We start from the raw sequence: 17,834 nt of genomic DNA on the forward strand, positions 1-17,834 counted from the left end.
GCCGTGATGGACATGGTGAAATGGGGGATGGGGCCTACCCCTTGGGGAGGAGTCAGGGATCAGTCCCTGGATGCAGAGTGTTCCTCCCCCAAATCCAAGCACATGGTGCAGAAAGCAAGGGTGGAGGTTACTGACCAGCAGTAAGTACCCCCTACATGCTCTGCACCCCTCACTGGTGGCATGGGCACTTCAGATATCAACAGGGGACTAATGTCAGCACAGCAAAGAGACAAGCCATGCTGCCAAAACTGAGGGGCCTGAGAGCCCTATGAAGGGCCATGTCCTCAACCAACGTGTGGTCAGCAGGCCCCTTCCTTTGCACTGTTCCTAATGCAAGTGAGTGACATCATCAAGGATACCACAGCTGTTGCTATGCAGCTGTGGCTTCTCCCATTCTGCAGGTTCTGAGGGAATTACAGGGGCCGTGGAATTCCTGTAGAACTGAGGATGCAAGCAGATGCGGTGTGCCACCCAAGAGCAGGCTGCCTTCCAGGTGGTGTCTATATCCCTCTAGTCTGTACAGCATGTTGAGATCCATCCAGCACAAGGGACAGCACAGAAAATGGAGGTTATTATTACTGTTTATTTTAGAAGGGCAATTAGTATTCACTTTCTCATGTTCCCAGCACAACCAGACACCTTTTTATGCTCTACTGCCTTCTCTAGCTCTCAGCGTCTCCTGGACAGCAGTCTGGGGCCGGGTTGTGAAAGTTGTATATAAAATAAAGTTTATTATCACTTTAATGAAACTAACAAATATATCAAAAGCAGAATTGCGAGTACACACTTTTTAGTGCAAAAGTACAAGTAAGAGAGAAGTTTAGTGAGTTTTCTAGGGAGCTTTTACCATCTCAGTGCCCAGTGCAGATCTGTAATGCTTAGTACATTATAGGCATGCCATTGCATTCTACAGAATATCTATGTTGCCATTAGCTTCTGTACTATTTGGGGAGAGGGGACAGATTCCTGGGTACAGATTTTGGCAGGAGGCGCCAGCATCACAAATCTAATGGAGGAGGGGAAAGTGTGGCCATGAGCACTGAGCCAGCCCCTCCCAGGAAACCTCTGTCATTTGCCTCTTGGACTATGCCGGAGCTAGTAGCAACTCCCAAGGTCACAGTGGTAGAAAAGGGCCTCAAGGGTCATACTTCTTGAGCCAGCATCAGTCACTCCATGCTTATGTAGGCCAGATCCTCAGCTGGAGTCACCCTTCAGTGGAACTGTGCTAGGCTCACCCAGTGGTAGAAATGGACCTGGGTGCTCTGTGCACACGCACACACAGTTTGACCTTGATACGCTGCACATCAATTACAAAAACCCTTTTGTTTTAGAAAGTAAATCAATTTTTGTCCACCCTGGTTGGCTGGGCAGGTGGGTACAGCTTGTGTGGGATCAGGGGAAAGAAAGTTCACAGTCTCTTGCCCAATCATGGAAAACTCCTGCACTGCCTGTACCTGAAAGGGGAACCTCTCCTGGTCAAGCTGTGTTGCTGCGGGGGGTCAGGGAGATCTGGAGATGGAGCACCTAAGTCTTAGCAGTCCACATTCCAGGAGTAAGACGGGGCAGTTCTCTTGCAAGAGTTTCCAAGCTGATCACTGACACTTACCAGGTGAACTTTGTATAAGAAATGGCTCTTTGCTGCTGGTGCTCTGTATTGAGATTGTGATATGTGTGAGCCTGATCCACTTCGAACCTACACCTACATGCCTCAGGAGGAGCTCCGCTGAAGTCATTGGAGACAGAGCAATGGAAACCTGGTATCGGAGGAGGGGAAGGCACTGTAGTTCAGTGTCTGTTGTTGGTATTTTTGTGACTTGCAGAGCCTCCCATTCTAGAGCCTTCACACAGCTCCTCCAGGGCACCTCATTCCTGACCTAGAGCAGCCCCCGCTGGTGCAGCCCTGTGCTATCTCGCGATGTCTTCAAATGCCTTTCCAGAAAATATACTTTAGCCAAACACAAGTGATTGGGTTCAAAGCAGGGGTAAGTGGGTGAAATGTAATGCCCTGTGTTATACAGGGTAGGTAAGTCTAGATGATCTGATGGTGTCTTCTGGCCTAAACTCTATGCATCTGTAAAAACCCATTTTTCTGGGATCTAAGACATCATTTGTACCCCACCCTCCAGATTCAAAAGGGTGATACTTAAACCGCACTATGCCACATGGTCACCAGCTCTGCGCAGTTTTGCACAATAAACATTGGTGATCCCACAAAATGGTTGGGAATCCTAGCCTCTAAGGAATGACAAAGCAGCTGCCTTGGCAGCTGAGTGGTGCCATTTCTATATATGCAATGATTATAGCTGTACAATCAGGGTGCAGTCAATCTACACATGAGTAGGGTAGCTGCAGCAGCTGGAAGCATGGGGTTATTTTCTGAAAGGCAGTTACTAATTACATCATAATGATTCCTGCAGTTCCTAGATCCTGAATGTTTGCAGGTGACAGGACTGGGCTGTTCTACTGGCGTGGCCATTCAGAAGAAGGCAGGTTTCATGGCAGTGTTTCCAATGGAAAGAGGGGTTTCAAAAACCAGCTGCCCCCTAGGTCATCTTCTTGGCAACGCTGGCGTAGGTGCGTTCTATCTCCTCGTCGGCTGGGCATGTGTGGCTGAACTCATCACAGGAGTAGGCATTGTGGAGGTAGCGCCAGATGCCTGTCATTTCCGCTGGGATCTCGAAGTCACGGTATTTCTTGGCAGCAATCTAGACGGGTGAAGGGTGAGAAAATGCAGGTGATTATTAGACTTCTGGGTATCAGGATAAGATCTGGCCCCATGGACCTGGAAGCCCACAGGCTTTGTTGTTAAAGCACTGGTCTGGCATGCAGAAACTCAGGATTCACTTCCCAGCTCCATCATTGGTTCCCTGGGCAACTTTGGGCAACTCACCTAATCTCTCTGTGCCTCAGTTCACAGCTGTAAAACGGGGACAATAATCCCACCTTGGGCCATGCCCAGCACAATGGGGCCCCAGTCTCAGTTGGGGCCTATAGGTGCTATAGTAGAACCTAAGAGTTATGAACTGATCAGTCAACCACACACCTCATTTGGAACTGGAAGTATGCAATCAGGCATCAGCAGACCAAAAAAAAAAAAAAAAAAAAGGCATTACAATGATATGTTAAATGTAAACTACTAAAAAAATAAAGGGAAAGTTTAAAAAAAAATTTTGACCAGGTAGAGAAACTGTTTCTGTGCTTGTTTCATTTAAATTAAGATGGTTAAAAACAGCATTTTTCTCCTGCAGAGTAAAGTTTCAAAGCTGTGTTACATCACTGTTCAGTTGTAAACTTTGAAAGAACCAGAACATTTTGTTCAGAGTTACGAACAACCATTCTCAAGGCATTCGTAACTCTGAGGTTCCACTGTAGCATGTTGGACCAAACAGGACTCCATGAGCAACTAATCTTGATTTGGAACTCCCAGGGTGCCCCCTAAAGGTTGGCCAAGGCAATCCATGTAAGAGCGGGAGTGAAAATCATGAAGTGGATGAAACAGTGAAGTCCACTGAGTTCCCACAAATCCCTCCTGTCCCTTCTGGATCAATACCCTCATTCAGAGGAAGAAGACAGCCAGATTTGAAGCTCAAAATCTCAGCTTTCTTGGCTCATCCATCCAGCATGTCAGGGATGGCTATTACACACTGTGCTCTGTTCCTGCAGCAATCCTCTCCCTAATTTCAAACTTATTGTTCATCATGGATGAGATCGATGGGTTCAAGGCTGTTAACTCCAGAAGCAAGGGAGGGTTGCAGGCAGGAGGGGAGCTGTCCACTCAGTCTGGCTTTGAACCAGAGACACAAAGGTGTCCCAGCGCTTCCAAAAGTACTGGCTGTGAAAGCCATACTCCTGAAAATAACATCAGAGCTTCACACTGGACAGAAGGGGTGAAACCTTTACTTGGGACATTGCCTTTGAGAGCTAGTCAGGAGCTGCCCAGACTTTGGTTGACAGTACTGTGTTTGGGTCTGGCTAGTACTGTTGGTCCCTCACGAAGAGCAGGGGCTGGAGTGGGGTTGTCCCTACAGGTTTGTCTCCAGTGCTTTTCCTGTTTAGCTTTAGATCCCTCGAGTGATAGAGCTTCCTTCACTCTCCTTGGGATGAAATTCACCCATATTTAATGCTCAGACCTGGCTCAGCTGTTCTAGCCTCCCTTGCCAGTCCACTGCTCAGCTAAATGCCCTACTGAAGGGACAGGCGAGACAGAGAGCAGGGGATGGCGCCAAAGGGGATGAGTACAGACAGGCTTGAGTCAGAATATTCTGAGCTGGAATTGGACAGTGCCTCAGCTCCCCACAGCTTCACAAGGTCAGATATGGTGAGCTGGCTCTAGTTGGGAGTGTAAAGGAACCTGTACTGCTTTGGGAGGTGATTCTCCCAAACCCCTAAGGCCCAGATCCTCAAAGGTATTCATGTGCCTAACTGGCATTGATCTCAATGAGGAGGTAGGCCTAAGTGATTTAGGAGCACAAGTCCTGCTAACTGTCACAGGACCTTGCACTCCCTGGGCATGAAGGCACTTTTGAAAATCCCACACTTCGTGTGCTGGCCTGCCCTTTGCCCCAGAGGTTGTGGCCTCTGTAGCTAGCAGGTGGATTTACTTTGATGATGTGCAGCTTGGGCAGCAGATTGCAGTCAGCTAATGTCAGCCTGTTCCCATCCAGGAACTTCCTGTTGGAGACCAGGACTTCCTCGGTACTGTCCTGGTCGATTTCTTCAGGGAGTGGGTTGTTCAGGTAGTTATCCAGGCGTTTGAACTCCCTCAGCAAAGCCTTCTCAAAATCTGCACCCAAGGAGAAACCGCAGTGTTAGTGTGAAAGACCTTGAGCAGATTCTGCTCTCACACCCACCAGTTTTACTGCAACTCCACTGATTTCAGTAGAGTTACTCTTGATCTACACCAGCCCAACTGAGATCACAGTCAGGGCTCCTGGCATGAGATAATGAACCTGCCCCAATGTGTAGGTATAGACACAATCCACGCCCCTGCCCCCACCAAAAAAATCTCCACCCTCATAGACAAGTCCCTGATACTTGTACCATTGAGCTGGGCCATACTTGAAGAGGGGTTTCCACCTGGGACCACTGTTGGGATTTTGGTGGAGAAACCCCAGAATATATCCTTTCGGCACCTTCCAAAGAGCTATAGGATCTGAACATGCCCCTAATACGTATTGCCACCTTCTCTGAGAGGGACTGGTTAGAGGGGGTTGGCCAAACCAGTGGTGGACGGCCTCCCCAAGCCCAGATCCACCAAACGCAGTGCGATGTCCCGCTGCCCCCAGTAGGGTGTGCCAGAACTGCTCAGAGTGTGCACAGAACAGGGCTCTGTGCAGGCAGAGCTATGAGAGCTGCTCCTTTAGCAGCCACCTATCCTGACGCTGTGCGGCTTCCAGGCCTTTACAGCACAAGCTATGGATCATGATCCTCAGATGGTGCTGGGTGAAAGGCAGGGTTGCTTCTGTCCTTCCACTTTATTGCTTTAATTGCCAGGGGCATTACTTGGGTGGGTGGAGTGTGGGAGACAGCGGGGACTCCAGCCCAGCCATAGGATGCCCTCTCAAAGAGCAGGAATCCTGCACACAGGAGTTGTCACCAATACTCAGCACCTTTAGATCCCTGCCGCTGCTGCTGAGAGGCATTCCTCCCACCTCTCCTGGAAGTTCTGCAGCTCCCATTCTGTGCACCAACATCCCCAGCTTCAGGGACTGTGGACAGCTGAGACACCCTCTGGATCCCCCTGGCTGAGTGAGCTATTTTTCTAATAGGTTTTGCTTCAGGATCCAGGGAAGTAAATTTCCAGGGGAAATGATGGACTCAGAATAATAAATAAAAATACCCCAGGGTTCCTTACTCTCATTTGCTTCCTTGTGGGGATTCTTGATGTATGCAGAGAACTTGGCAAAGATGTTGCTGCCCACATCAAAGGACTCCTTGTATTTGGGGCTCAGGTGTGGGTACCTTAAACAGATAAATGCACAGAGTCATATATGGAGAATTCACTCTGCCATTAGAAGGATACTCAGCTGCATTCTCTTCTAGTGACTATAAAACCCACGAGGACTGAGATGGGTTCAAAAGCATAAAGCCCTGCAATGATCAACCTCATCTAGCTTCCTGCCCAAGGGATAGAGGGAAGCTCTGAGCTCTGCTGGCACTTCCAGGATGCTGGCTTCAGATAGGTGTGCACAGATTGGCACGGAGGGGGAGATGGAAACTCACACAGCTCCCATGGGGAAATGCCTTTTGTTCTCGAGGTATCCCAGTACACCCTGCATGCCAATATCAGCTCAGCTGTTGTGTTAGGCCCAGCCCTGCACTGGCCCCAAGATGGGCTTTGCCAGACTCAAGGTCTGTCAACACTGCAGTCAGAGCGGGGAATGCAGCCCGTGTAGACAGACCCGAGCCGGTTCTGACCTAGCTAGCTCCGGCAGCAATAGCAGCAAAGCTGTAGCAGCGCAGGCTAGCGGCTCCAGTACCTATCCAGTGGCCTGGGGTGAGGCATGAGAGAAGAAGGTTGAAGGGTGTCCCAACATAACACTGTTGCAGGTATCAAAACCTCTCCTGGCAAGGGGTGCTGTCCTGTAACTAGACCTGACCATCTGAGCAGGTAATATGCTTTCTCCCATGAGTGTGTTTGTCACAGTGTGGCTGTCCCCTTTAAGGAGAGCAACCCCAGCTCAGTCCACCTGTAGGTTATTAATGCCATGCCCAGGCGGCTGGTTGGCAGCTAACGAGTGCCTGGACCTGGGGAACGGTAGTTCAGCTGGCGGCGGGTGCACCTAGAGGAGGTTCCACAGGAGATCAGCACTACTGCTGGCTGAGCTTTCCCAGGGCAGGAGGGGGGCTAGCGGACTCTGAAAATGCAAGGGAAGTAAGCCTGCCTGGATTATTACTCAGGCCATGGAGGAGGCTGTGGGACTCCTGAGTTTAGGGGAAGAGGCTTGAATTAGCTCCCGGAAGAAGGGGAAGACTTGAGGGGCTAAAGAGCTTTGAACTCTGTACAGGAGTTAATCTATAAGCCATTGGTCTAAGTGCTCTCGTCTGGGAGAGGAGAGGGCAGGACTGCACCATGCCATTGCACTGAGTTGAGACTCACACCTGCCTCATCTCTGTGCTGTGCCTTCTGGGCTGAAAGCTGTGAGGTGAGTGAGGATGGAGAGCAAAGCCTCAGTGTTTCATGTGCTCAGCAGTCGCCCAGTGACACGCTTGAGCCTTGAGCGTTGGTGTGTCCCATGGTCGCTAAGGGTGCACTCCTCCAGAGGCATTTCAGCCCCTAACTCCCACAGGAATCAGGCCTCTCAGGCCAGGGCTTTCAGAGGGGCTCAGTCCCCGCCACTGTGGACAGATTTGCAAAAGATCCCAGCACCCAACATGCGCCCAATGTGCTGAGCTCGTTTGCAGATCTGGCCCTAGGACTTAGAGGGTACCTTGGATTCCTCTAGCATGAGCTCCTGGAGTGCCCGCATGCCAGCTTGCTTGGGACGTGGGTGCAATCTGGAAAGGGTCATGCAGTGATGACCTCTAGCTAGGTATGTCCCAAAGTCTGACTAGGCACAAAGGGGAGTTTTCAGGGCAATATGGAGCTGAAGGAGGAACCCTGGGCTAGGATTCTGCTCCCTCCTATCCAAAGAGTGTTGCTTTGGGTTCCATCCAGACAGCCATGCAGCCAGCAACAGCTGGTAACTCATCAGGGGCGTAAGGGGGGAGACTCGGGAGAGCCACGCAGCTTTCTACAGCTCAGGATCTGGCCTAAAGCCCCAGCTGTGAACTGTTCCGGCCCTTTAAGGTGTCTCCTGTTTACCACTGCAGCGAACGGTCGGGGAGAGAGCCAAGAGTGAGCGCATCATAACCGCTCGGCCAGGAGCTGGCTGCATTCCTAACCCCTGGGCTGGAGTGTTCGCTTTGGCTCAGCTACATGCACCTGCCCCTTTCAAAAACAAGCAGAAAAAAGGTTTTTGAATCCCTTCCCCTCCCCTGCTTCAAAAATAACGGCATCTGCTTCTTGGGACTCTAAACCGATCCACTTGCACGTTCTCACCACATCCCCCACCCCTGTGGCTTGCCTGTCAAGCCCCTTTCCCTCTTTGCCTGCATCCAGAGATCACACAGTGAATTTCCTTCCATTGTGTTATTTCACAGGCCAAACTGTTTCCTTGCTGCTTAGCTATTCATAGAGGAAGGGGGTGGGGGGTCACAACCTTAAACCAACGGTCTCACACTAGGCAAAAGCCTATCTCTGCTTCTTCCCAGGGACACACAGCAGTACCTTGGCCTGAGCAATACCTTCATGGAGAGAGCAATACATTGCTCAGAGCAAGGGACTAGAACCAGGGCTCCAAAATTCTGGCTGCCACTGGCTCCCAGTCCCTCTCTGTGCCTCTGTCTGTGCCCCCGCCACACAAGATAACAAGATGAGTACCATTGCTGAACCGATCAATGATTGCAAAGTGCAAGGAGTGAGAGGGGAGGCGGGGGAAGCCCAGAATTGGGTAAGTGCAATGGCCACTACTGCACCCATGCCATTCGAGCTTTGTCATAGCCACGGATCTAGGCCCAGTGTTCTGATCTGGTGGCAGTTCATATCTCCTGGCTGGAAGGTGGCAAAGAAGTACATAATACTATGATATTAAATACTTAGGAGGTGCCAGCATCTGCTCCAGGAACTCCTCGATCTTAATGAAGTCTGTTTTCAGCTCCTTGTTGAACAATAAGAATGGAGGGTTGGTCCCTGGAGCCAGAGATTTCAGTTCTTCAGGTTTCCTGAAATGAATTTTTTTTAAAAAAAAAAAAAGAGGGATTCACTGCTGAGGTGAAGGCCTCACTGCAAGTGCAGTGTCACAATCTCATCTCACCACCATGCACAACCACCAAGAAGAACACAGAATGGTAGGACAGGAAGGGACCCTGAGAGGTCATCTAATTCAGCTCCCTGCACTGAGGCAGGACCAGTAAACCTAGAACATCCCTGAGTGGTGTTTGTCCAACCTGCTCTTAAACACCACATGGTGAAGGCATCAAATAGTGAGAGACACAGATTAGTACATGGAGGAGACACAGTGGTGAAAAGGAATCATGGGCCCCGTGTTTTGGAGCCAGAGCCATGCTGATCAGCAGAGGGAGCGCCCTAGATAAAGGGCCAAATTATACCCTGAGTTCACAGCTCCCATTGACTTTGCTGGCCATTGGGATATCCATCTTTGGCAGCCCATGGGATATGTGTAGTCATTTCAATTTGCCAAGAGGGCTGACTGCCATCTTGTCATGGCCCTGTCACTACAGGACATCTTGCATGAATTTCCATGGACAAATGTTTGTTGTTCACATTGTGTCCCCAGTTGCTTAAGGTACAATGGCCTGAACTTTGATTTTGGGGCCAAATTCCCTGCAGGCTTATCCCCTGTGTAATTCCAGGGAGGTCAGCAGGGGTGGGGGGGAGGGCGCATAAGTGAGGCGAGAATTTGGTCACAGCTAGACCTCGTAATGATGCCAGTCAACTACATCTATGCCAGTGACGTGGCAGATGTAATGAAAGGGAACGTGATGCTGACAGCGGGAAAGATCTGAAGTGTAGATTGAAGAGCAATTGAGCCACATGACACTAAGATTTTGTTTCAGAGTAGCAGCTGTGTTAGTCTGTATCCGCAAAAAGAAGAGGAGTACTTGTGGCACCTTAGAGACTTTGTTGGTGCACGCAAACCAAGGGGCAGCCCTGAGCTTTCCTGCTGTGTACTCTGGATGTCTCACTGGCAAGAATTACCTCTGTTCCCTTACCTTGTCATGTCCACTGTGGTCACGTTGAATTTGACACCTTTGAGCCACAGAACCATGAAGAGACGCTGGCAGAAGGGACAATTCCCAATGTTCTCGCCATCCAGGCCAGCCTGCAGAAGGAGCAAAATAGACCAATGCTGCTCACTGGGCATCAGATGTCTCCCACAGCTGGGCCTCTGCAAGTGGCTTTGGGCAAGTAGCTGCTAGCACAGCTCCGGGCTTGGTAAACAGGCAGTGGCAGCATAACGGGTGATTCACTGGTTTCATTGGGAGTTAGGCCCAGATCATCAAAGGTGCCTTTCTCTCCATTTTTTTAAAAAAGGAGATTCAATGCAACATTATTGTTGAGATTTCAAATGGACCAGAGATGGGAGATGCTCAGATGGTTCTCATAGCAATTATAATTTAAGTCACATGGCACATTTATAGTCTATCTAGATATAGGCCCAGGCTACACCGTTTGCATATGTGTTTAGGTTTTTTAAGGGATATGTTAGGATTCAGGGGTCCAGTCCATCCCATTAAACAGAGAGACACCTAAGCATGCAATTCAGATCTAGGTTTGTGTCTGTATTTTGGAAATCCCTTCCCAGAAGTCTGGGAGTGGTTAGAGGTTGAGGGTCCATTACAGAGACAAGGCATCAGGCTGTTTGAAATTACATGGGGAAGATGAAGGGGAGAGGTGGGGGAAGCCGAGTGCATAGACAGCCTAGTACCGGGGAAGTGCAGTGGCCACTACAGCACCCATGCCATTCTGAGCTTTGCCAGGGCCATGGATGTAGGCCTAGCATTCTGATCTGGTGACAGTTCACAGCTCATTTGCACAATTGTGAATGATCACACATGAGGCAAAGCAGGAGGTAATTAGCCCCTAGTACACTAACTTTCACACAGGCTTGGGGAGCTAAGTCAGAGGAGTTGTGTAAGGGGGGGAGGTATAAGTTATAGGTGGCAGTGGCCACAGGCTGGATTCACTAGCCCAGAAAGCCTGCATTGAACCCCTCCAGTGCATACAAAAGCAAACATAACATTATCAAGTCACACTTAAGCAACCCCCTGAAAGACTGAATTTAATCTAGCTATTTATACCACCCTTGTCACCATGGTATCTGAGCACCTGAAATGCACCAACACTGATTGTCATCAGAGCAGGTGGGCCATGCCCCTAGTGGGGCTGCTGGGTTCATGAACCAGCACCACTCACGGTGATTCTTTTGTAAGCCAGTGCGATATTGTTTCTGTTTCCTGGTGGGAGCTGGGTCAGAGGGGAAGGCAGTATGAAAGCTCTCTGTGCCCCTTGCTGCCATATTTTTGGAAAGCCTGTCTCTAGAAGCTGGATTGTCAGGGGCTCTTGAGACAGGAAGCGCGAAAGGGAGGGGGAGGCTGGTACACTCAGCACTGGTGGTAGCAGTCAGGGAGGGAGGCACAAAAGGAGGATGGAGTTTGATAATGGATTCAACAGGAAGGGAGGCTCCTCACTGGCAGGAGGAAAAACTCAAGAGGGAGGGTGTGGGAGAAAATGCACTAACATGTTCCAGGAAAACAGTAGTTTGTTTTCTTTTCGCTGTTCACTTGCTGATTTAAAGGGACAAGGCATAAATTCCCAAAGGCTCAGATTTTCCATGAACCAGACAAACAAATCCCTTTTTAAAAACGAAAGTCAGTCTTCAGCCAGTGCAACAAAAATGAAGAACACTGCAAGCCTACTGGGCAAGTCCTGGGGCTACTTTGTCAGACACAGATTACACCCCTCATTCTCTGTAGAAATCCTAATAAACAAATACATCTAGACAGGCTCCTCCAGGAGTCTTGCATGTGTTTGGAAGGCTCTGGGTTGACTCCAGCCCAGGTCAGTATAGGAGAGGCGGGATCGTTCAATACAAGGCTATGATAATTCTCAAACTGTTGGCCCCTTCTCCAAGTGAGGCTCTACTCTGAAAAGTGACTGTAATAACGCCAGCTGGGGGGTTCCACATTTATAAATCCATAAGCTGGGCTCATTCTCGGGCATCAGTCCCAGCACAGCAGGCTCTGCAGGCCGCACTGGGCTCTCAGGGTGACGTTTTCAGAAGTACCTAAGGGTAGATTTTTAAAGGTCGTTAGGCCCCTAACTCGCTGGCATTGGCCAGCTCCAGTGTCTACACAGTAATCTTACCGCCCCGCAGCCCGAGCCCATAAATCAGGTGGCCCAGGCCAGCCGCAGGGGTTTTATTGCAGTGTTGACATACCCTTAGGCACTGGGGGAGTCTCAGTCCCATTGAAAGTCAAGGGCCAGACTTTAGAGGTGCTCAGGTGCCTAAAGATGCAGCTAGGTGCCTAAGAGGTACTTTAAAAATCCCACACAAGTTAGGCACCCAACTCCCATGGGCTTTCAGTGGAAGTGAGGCACCCAGCCTGCTTAGGGCTTTCAGAAATCCCACTAGGTATCTGTCTGCAGCTTTAGGCTCCTGCACCTACATAGCTTGGAAAATCAGGCCCCTGCTCACATAGGCACCTTTGGAAATTTTACCCTGATCCATCAGACTCTTGTAAAGACAACTAGTGCATCAGAATTAAAGCAAGGAAAGTTGAAGGTTTAAATAAACAAAATGGCTATTTAAAAATGTTCCCCCCTTACCTTTACTATGCTGAAAAGAAACTATTCAAATGAATATTCTCCCAAGAGTATTTTCTGATACGATTTCTGATCAAACAGCTGTGTAATCAATAATTTCCATCTCAAGAGTCATATGGAACCGGAATAAGCCACTAATAACTATAAGGCCTCAGCACTGCAAACGCATACATGCCTAATTTTAAGCTCCTGAGCATTTCCACCCAAGTCAATAGGACTATTCAGAGACTGAAAGCCAAGCCCATGTGTTTGCAGGACTGTGCCCTCTTGCTGCTGAAGCAAACACCATTTACAGAATGGGGGGGAGGGGAGGAAATCAGAATAAAAGAATTAAGAGAAATGGAGTAATTTAGGTCCAGATCCTCAAAAGTATTTGGGTGCCTAACTCCTATAGGTTAGACAAACAATGAAATTATGGCAACAAAGGTAGGCCAAATGGGATGAACTGATTAAATATGAACAAATGAATTAATATGATTTTTAAAAATCAATTGGTATATCTACCAGCACTCAGACGTTCTTCTGCCTCACCTCCGCTTCATGCCCTTATCTGCTGTGTTTGTCACCCCCTCTTTTAATGGGTGTGTAAGAAAATAATTTGGACTGCTCACAAAATCCTACTTGTTGATTTTAAAAAAGGTAATAACTAAAATCTTTTCAAACAGTCATATTTACAAATGAGGAAAATCTTCTGGGTGCTGAAAGCTTAGAGAGCTTTATTGCCTTTCTCCGAGGTCTTTACTACTGCAGAGAATTGAAAAAATACCAAACCCGTAAACCTAAGATGGAGACTGGCTACCCTATAGCCACTAATAATGAGAAGCTGAGCTTTTCGGTGCTAGATGGCTGATTTGGTTTCAGACTAGGCCACAGACAGCTGGAAGTCATTACCTGCTGATTTATGGAGACCTATTTGCAAGGAGTGAATGGTCTCCTAATTCCACAGCTACAATACAAGTGGTACTGAAAGAATGGTGACAGGTTTCAGAGTGATAGCCGTATTAGTCTGTATCAGCAAAAAGAATGAGGAGTACTTGTGGCACCTTAGAGACTAACAATGTATTTGGGCATAAGCTTTCATGGGCTAAAACCCACTTCATTAGATGCACGGAGTGGAAAATACAGTAGGAAGATATATATATATCTATATATAGATATATAGATATATATATACAGAGAACATGAAAATATGGGGGTTGCCTTACCAACTCTAATGAGACAAATCAAATAAAGTGGGCTATTATCAGCAGGAGGAAAAATCACTTTTGCAGTGGTAATCGGGGTGGCCCATTTCAAACAGTTGACAAGAAGGTGTGAGTAACAGTAGGGGGAAAAATTAGCATGGGGAAATAGTTTTTAGTTTGTATAATGACACATCCACTCCCAGTCTTTATTCAGACCTAATTTGATGGTGTCCAGTTTGCAAATTAATTCCAGTTCTGCAGTTTCTCACTGGAGTCTGTTTTTGAAGTTTTTTGTTGAAGAATTGCCACTTTTAGTTCTGTAATTGAGTGTCCAGGGAGGCTGAAGTGTTCTCCAACTGGTTTTTGAATGTTATAATTCTTGACATCTGATTTGTGTCCATTTATTCTTTTGCATAGAGACTGTCTGGTTTGGCCAATGTACATGGCAGAGGGGCATTGCTGGCACATGATGGCATATATCACGTCATGCTAGTGCAATTTGCAATTTGATAAATGGCCCCTTACAATACACTCCTGAGCTGGAAGGAGCTCTCCCTGCCATTGCAATGGGGGCAGCCATATCACCCAGGCTTGAGAGTTCAGTGACAACTAAGGAACAGCCACTGGGGAGGGAGAGCCACAGACACAGAAAGATTATTGCTTGGGTGACCCAAAGAGAGGACCAATCTTGCCGACTAAGGGGGAATGAAGGGATAGAAATTGATTGGAGCAAAGTGCCAGAGTGAGGGCACAGGGAAGATCTATATTTTTTCTATTCTTTTACAAATTAATCCAAAGCTGAGTAATGTTAGACAGAGCTGAATTCTAACAACAGAATGATGATTGTAGAAAAAAGCCAGTCCAGTGACAGACAGACAGATCCTTAACTCATATAAATTGGTGTAGCTCCACCAACTTCAGTGGCGCTGCACTGATCCATAGCAGCTGAGGATTTGGCTCTTAGTTTAACAGTTCAGGCAGTGGCCAGTCTATCACCAGTTTTGACACAGACTTCCTGTGTGACCTTGGGCAAGTCACTTCAAGTCAGATTTTTAAAGGTATTCAGGCACTAACCCCCTTGGAAATCAAGGGAAATTTGGTGTCTTTAAAATACATCCTTAATGTCTTTGTGCCTCTCTTCCCCATCTATAAAATGGAGATAATCATTCCTTTCTCCCACCTCGTCTGTCTTGTCTTCACCACAAAGTTGACTTGAGTTATAACTCGAGTCCCATCCGGACACAAAACTTTTGACTCTAGTGTGGTGATGCTGTTACTTCCTGTAGATGAGCCCAAAGTGTGGGTATAGGGTAAAGCTCAAGTTAGTACAACTTGTCAACTGCTGGTATGACCACTCTGCAGTGTGAATGCAGGCTAGCGTCACTCGAGTGCTGATAGTTCTCTGATGACCTTCCCACAATTCCCCCTGTGCCCAGAAAGGAGAGGCAAGTTTCCCCACAACCCACTGACAAAGAGATCATAGAGTGGCTCAGCCTACAATAATGCAAAGAACCATCGGATGGCCCCCAGCAGCCGTCATGCCACACATGAGTGAATGCAATGTATGCTGGTGTGAACACAACAGCTGAAGTGTTAGTCCTCCTTGTGGCTGTTCTCACGTACGTGAGGCTAACTCCAGAGGGGTAAATTGAGTATGGCTAACTCAAGTGAACTTCAACGAAGACATGCCCAGGGGCCATGCCAGGGACTGTCTCTTACTATGTGTTTGTACAGTGCCTGGCTCAACAGCGTATGCCTCAGGAATAGAAATAATGATCACAAATAATAGCTTTTACCATCTGAAGATGCATGAGTTACAAGGAAGAAAAATCAAGACCAAGAAGTTCCCAATAGATCTTCAGGAACTGCCACTCTGGAAACATTAGCAAAGGTAGGTAAAAGGGCAGCTGCATCACACCATCCATGTCCTGTGGGTCAATATCTCTGCCAGGAGACTAGACCAGGTGCCAAGCACCCAGTCCTGTAAGGTGCTTGGAACTACGTGTTCGGCACCTTGCGGGAAGCACTCAGCATCTCACAGGATTCTTCTCCCCCACAAAACAGTGTCGGGGTTTAAGGCCAGATTCTCTCCCACCAACACTGGTGTGAATGGGGTGTAATTCTAAAGTTACTCCAGTGTTACTTGGGGAGCAGGATCTGGCTCTTGATCTAGAGAGGTGCTGAGTGCCTACAACTCCCATTGGGATCTGTGGTTGCTCAACACCCCTTTAGATCAGACCCTGTTTCATTAAAGCCTGCCTGCCAAAGATGGTTAAAACACAGAGACTGTTACAGTAGGGGACTGTTAGTTTACCACCGTACTACTTGTTCCAAGGGGGGTTTTTACTGCTAAATTAAGTAAGTTTTAGGGGAAGTACTGACTAACCGTTTGTTTTCTGTTTCTCTTCTCTAATAAAAAGCCCCTTGATTCTGATGCAGTTTTGAAACAATCTTGTGTATCATATTCCTGCCTCTCCCTAAGATAGTTAGGGACTAGCTAGGTAACAGTGATAAAACAGGGAACCACAGAAGCATTGAATTCACCAGCAAAATACCCTGGGACAAGTTTGGTTTTATCAATTGAAGGACAGTAAACAGGAGATGATCTTAATGAAGTATCTATGTTCAGCAGCTTAGCCTAGGCTTTGAGAGGTTAAGGACAGATAATATCTTTTACCTAACCCTGAATAATTTTACTTTGGACAGTCCTGTACATCAACAATGACAGTGGAGTCTGAGTCCCTAGATTTCTAACATAGACCGAGATAGCCTTCTGTTATTTGCTGTGGGAAGGATTCGTTGTAATAGTTGGGGAATAAAACCTCCTGTCTCATTTAAATGACACTTTTAGAACATTAAACATTTCTTTTTAAAAGACTCAGAATCTCAACAATATTTGCAGCCTCAAATCTTGAGCATTTGCTGTTTGCATCAAAATGCCCTAGATAAAGTCACGTGTTGTTCTATTACTGTGATGGTGTAATCAATGGCCAGCCAAGTAACAAGCACAGGGCCGGGGAATTTAAAGTTATGGAAGTTGTTCAGGGTCATGTCTCTCTCTCAGACATTCATTTGGAAATTCAGGATATCTGATTTATTTATTGCTCTCTCCACTTCTGTTAAGAATGTTTTGAAGAGGGGAGTTGAAGTGTTCCAAAGGACATCCATCCCCAAAGCACTTAACTGAGGGGAAAACATTTCTACAGCAAAACAACTGTCAGCTGAATAATTGACACAGACAGAGTAAAAGAGAGGCAGAGCAGTTCAGAGAGTCTGTCTTGCAATCACAACTTGGAGAGAAGCAGAAATTGAATGAATGTGTTTGTATTATTGTCTGTTATCTCTTCTGGACAGGATCACGCCTTATCTGTCTCTGTAAGGCACATGCCATATTTACACTGCTGTACATATGATTTATATCAGCATAACAACAATTAACAACACAACATCACACCAAAAGAACTTGATCCCCGTGATAACTTTATAACCTGACGGTTCCTTTGGCACTATGCAGTAGAATGCATAGATCCCTGCAGAGCCCAGACTCAGAATTCCTCCAGTCTGGGCATGCTTGGCACCCTTTTCTGCCAACCGCTGTGCACACACACATGTAGTCACGGGTCTATTTGACCATATGTACCGCTGACAATTGCAAATGGGACAATGCCCCCCCACTCTGAAATGATAAAGAACTTGCAAAAAAATCTGCAGGTAACTTCATCAAAAGTAACTGGTGAGTTTAGTGGGTCATTGTCCTTCCTGCCTGGGGTGAATCCAGTGTGCAGAATTCATAAGCGTACATGTCTCTGAAACTCACCTTCACGAAAAGCTCAATCTCGGGCTCCTTCCGAGGGCTGTGCCACTGGCTTGCCATCCTCTCTGCTTGTTCAAACTGCTAGCCGCTCTCCACTGCAACAAGTTGCTCTGTTCTCTGCTGCTATTGAACCTCTGAGTGGAAGCAGGTGGCGATCCAGTGGGAGAGCCACTGGTGTACGGTGAAGGACCTCTCTAATGAAGATACACCAAGCCCCGTTGCCAGCTTCACTCACCAATGGGCAGTTCTATCGTGGCTCTTTTCCTTCCTCCTCCTGAGTTCTGAACTGAGGAGGAGTGACAGAGTGTGTGCAGCAGCTGCTGGAGGGGCAAGGGTATTTCCACAAGGGCCTCCCAGTTGTGACTCAGCATCCTAATCTATCGGAGAGCATGCATGAGGTCCCCCTGTCAGCTATCAAGCAGACCAGATGCTGCCCTGAGCTCTCTCT

General features: G+C 47.6%; 1 protein-coding gene across 1 annotated transcript; it reads right to left on the reverse strand.

The window, feature by feature from the left end:
• Positions 1-563: 563 nt before the first annotated feature.
• Positions 564-17,834, reverse strand: CLIC2 (chloride intracellular channel 2). Its single transcript, XM_048864027.2, has 6 exons — positions 17,390-17,834; positions 9,775-9,884; positions 8,638-8,763; positions 5,855-5,961; positions 4,602-4,783; positions 564-2,705 (listed from the first exon to the last, which is right to left on the reverse strand). The coding sequence occupies exons 1-6, from the start codon at positions 17,444-17,446 to the stop codon at positions 2,544-2,546; spliced, it is 744 nt and encodes a 247-aa protein (XP_048719984.1). The 5' UTR covers positions 17,447-17,834; the 3' UTR covers positions 564-2,543.

Source organism: Caretta caretta, chromosome 9 (genome assembly GCF_965140235.1).
Source record: "Caretta caretta isolate rCarCar2 chromosome 9, rCarCar1.hap1, whole genome shotgun sequence".
Lineage (NCBI taxonomy): Eukaryota > Metazoa > Chordata > Testudines > Cheloniidae > Caretta > Caretta caretta.

Excerpts from the sequence above, each read along its gene's own strand:
- CLIC2 (XM_048864027.2), bottom strand. The coding sequence starts at position 17,446 with ATGGCAAGCCAGTGGCACAGCCCTCGGAAGGAGCCCGAGATTGAGCTT. Across the intron at positions 9,885-17,389 it reads AGATTGAGCTTTTCGTGAAG|GCTGGCCTGGATGGCGAGAA; the intron begins GTGAGTTTCAGA and ends CTCCTTCTGCAG. Across the intron at positions 4,784-5,854 it reads CCACAAGGAAGCAAATGAGA|ATTTTGAGAAGGCTTTGCTG; the intron begins GTAAGGAACCCT and ends CCTTGGGTGCAG.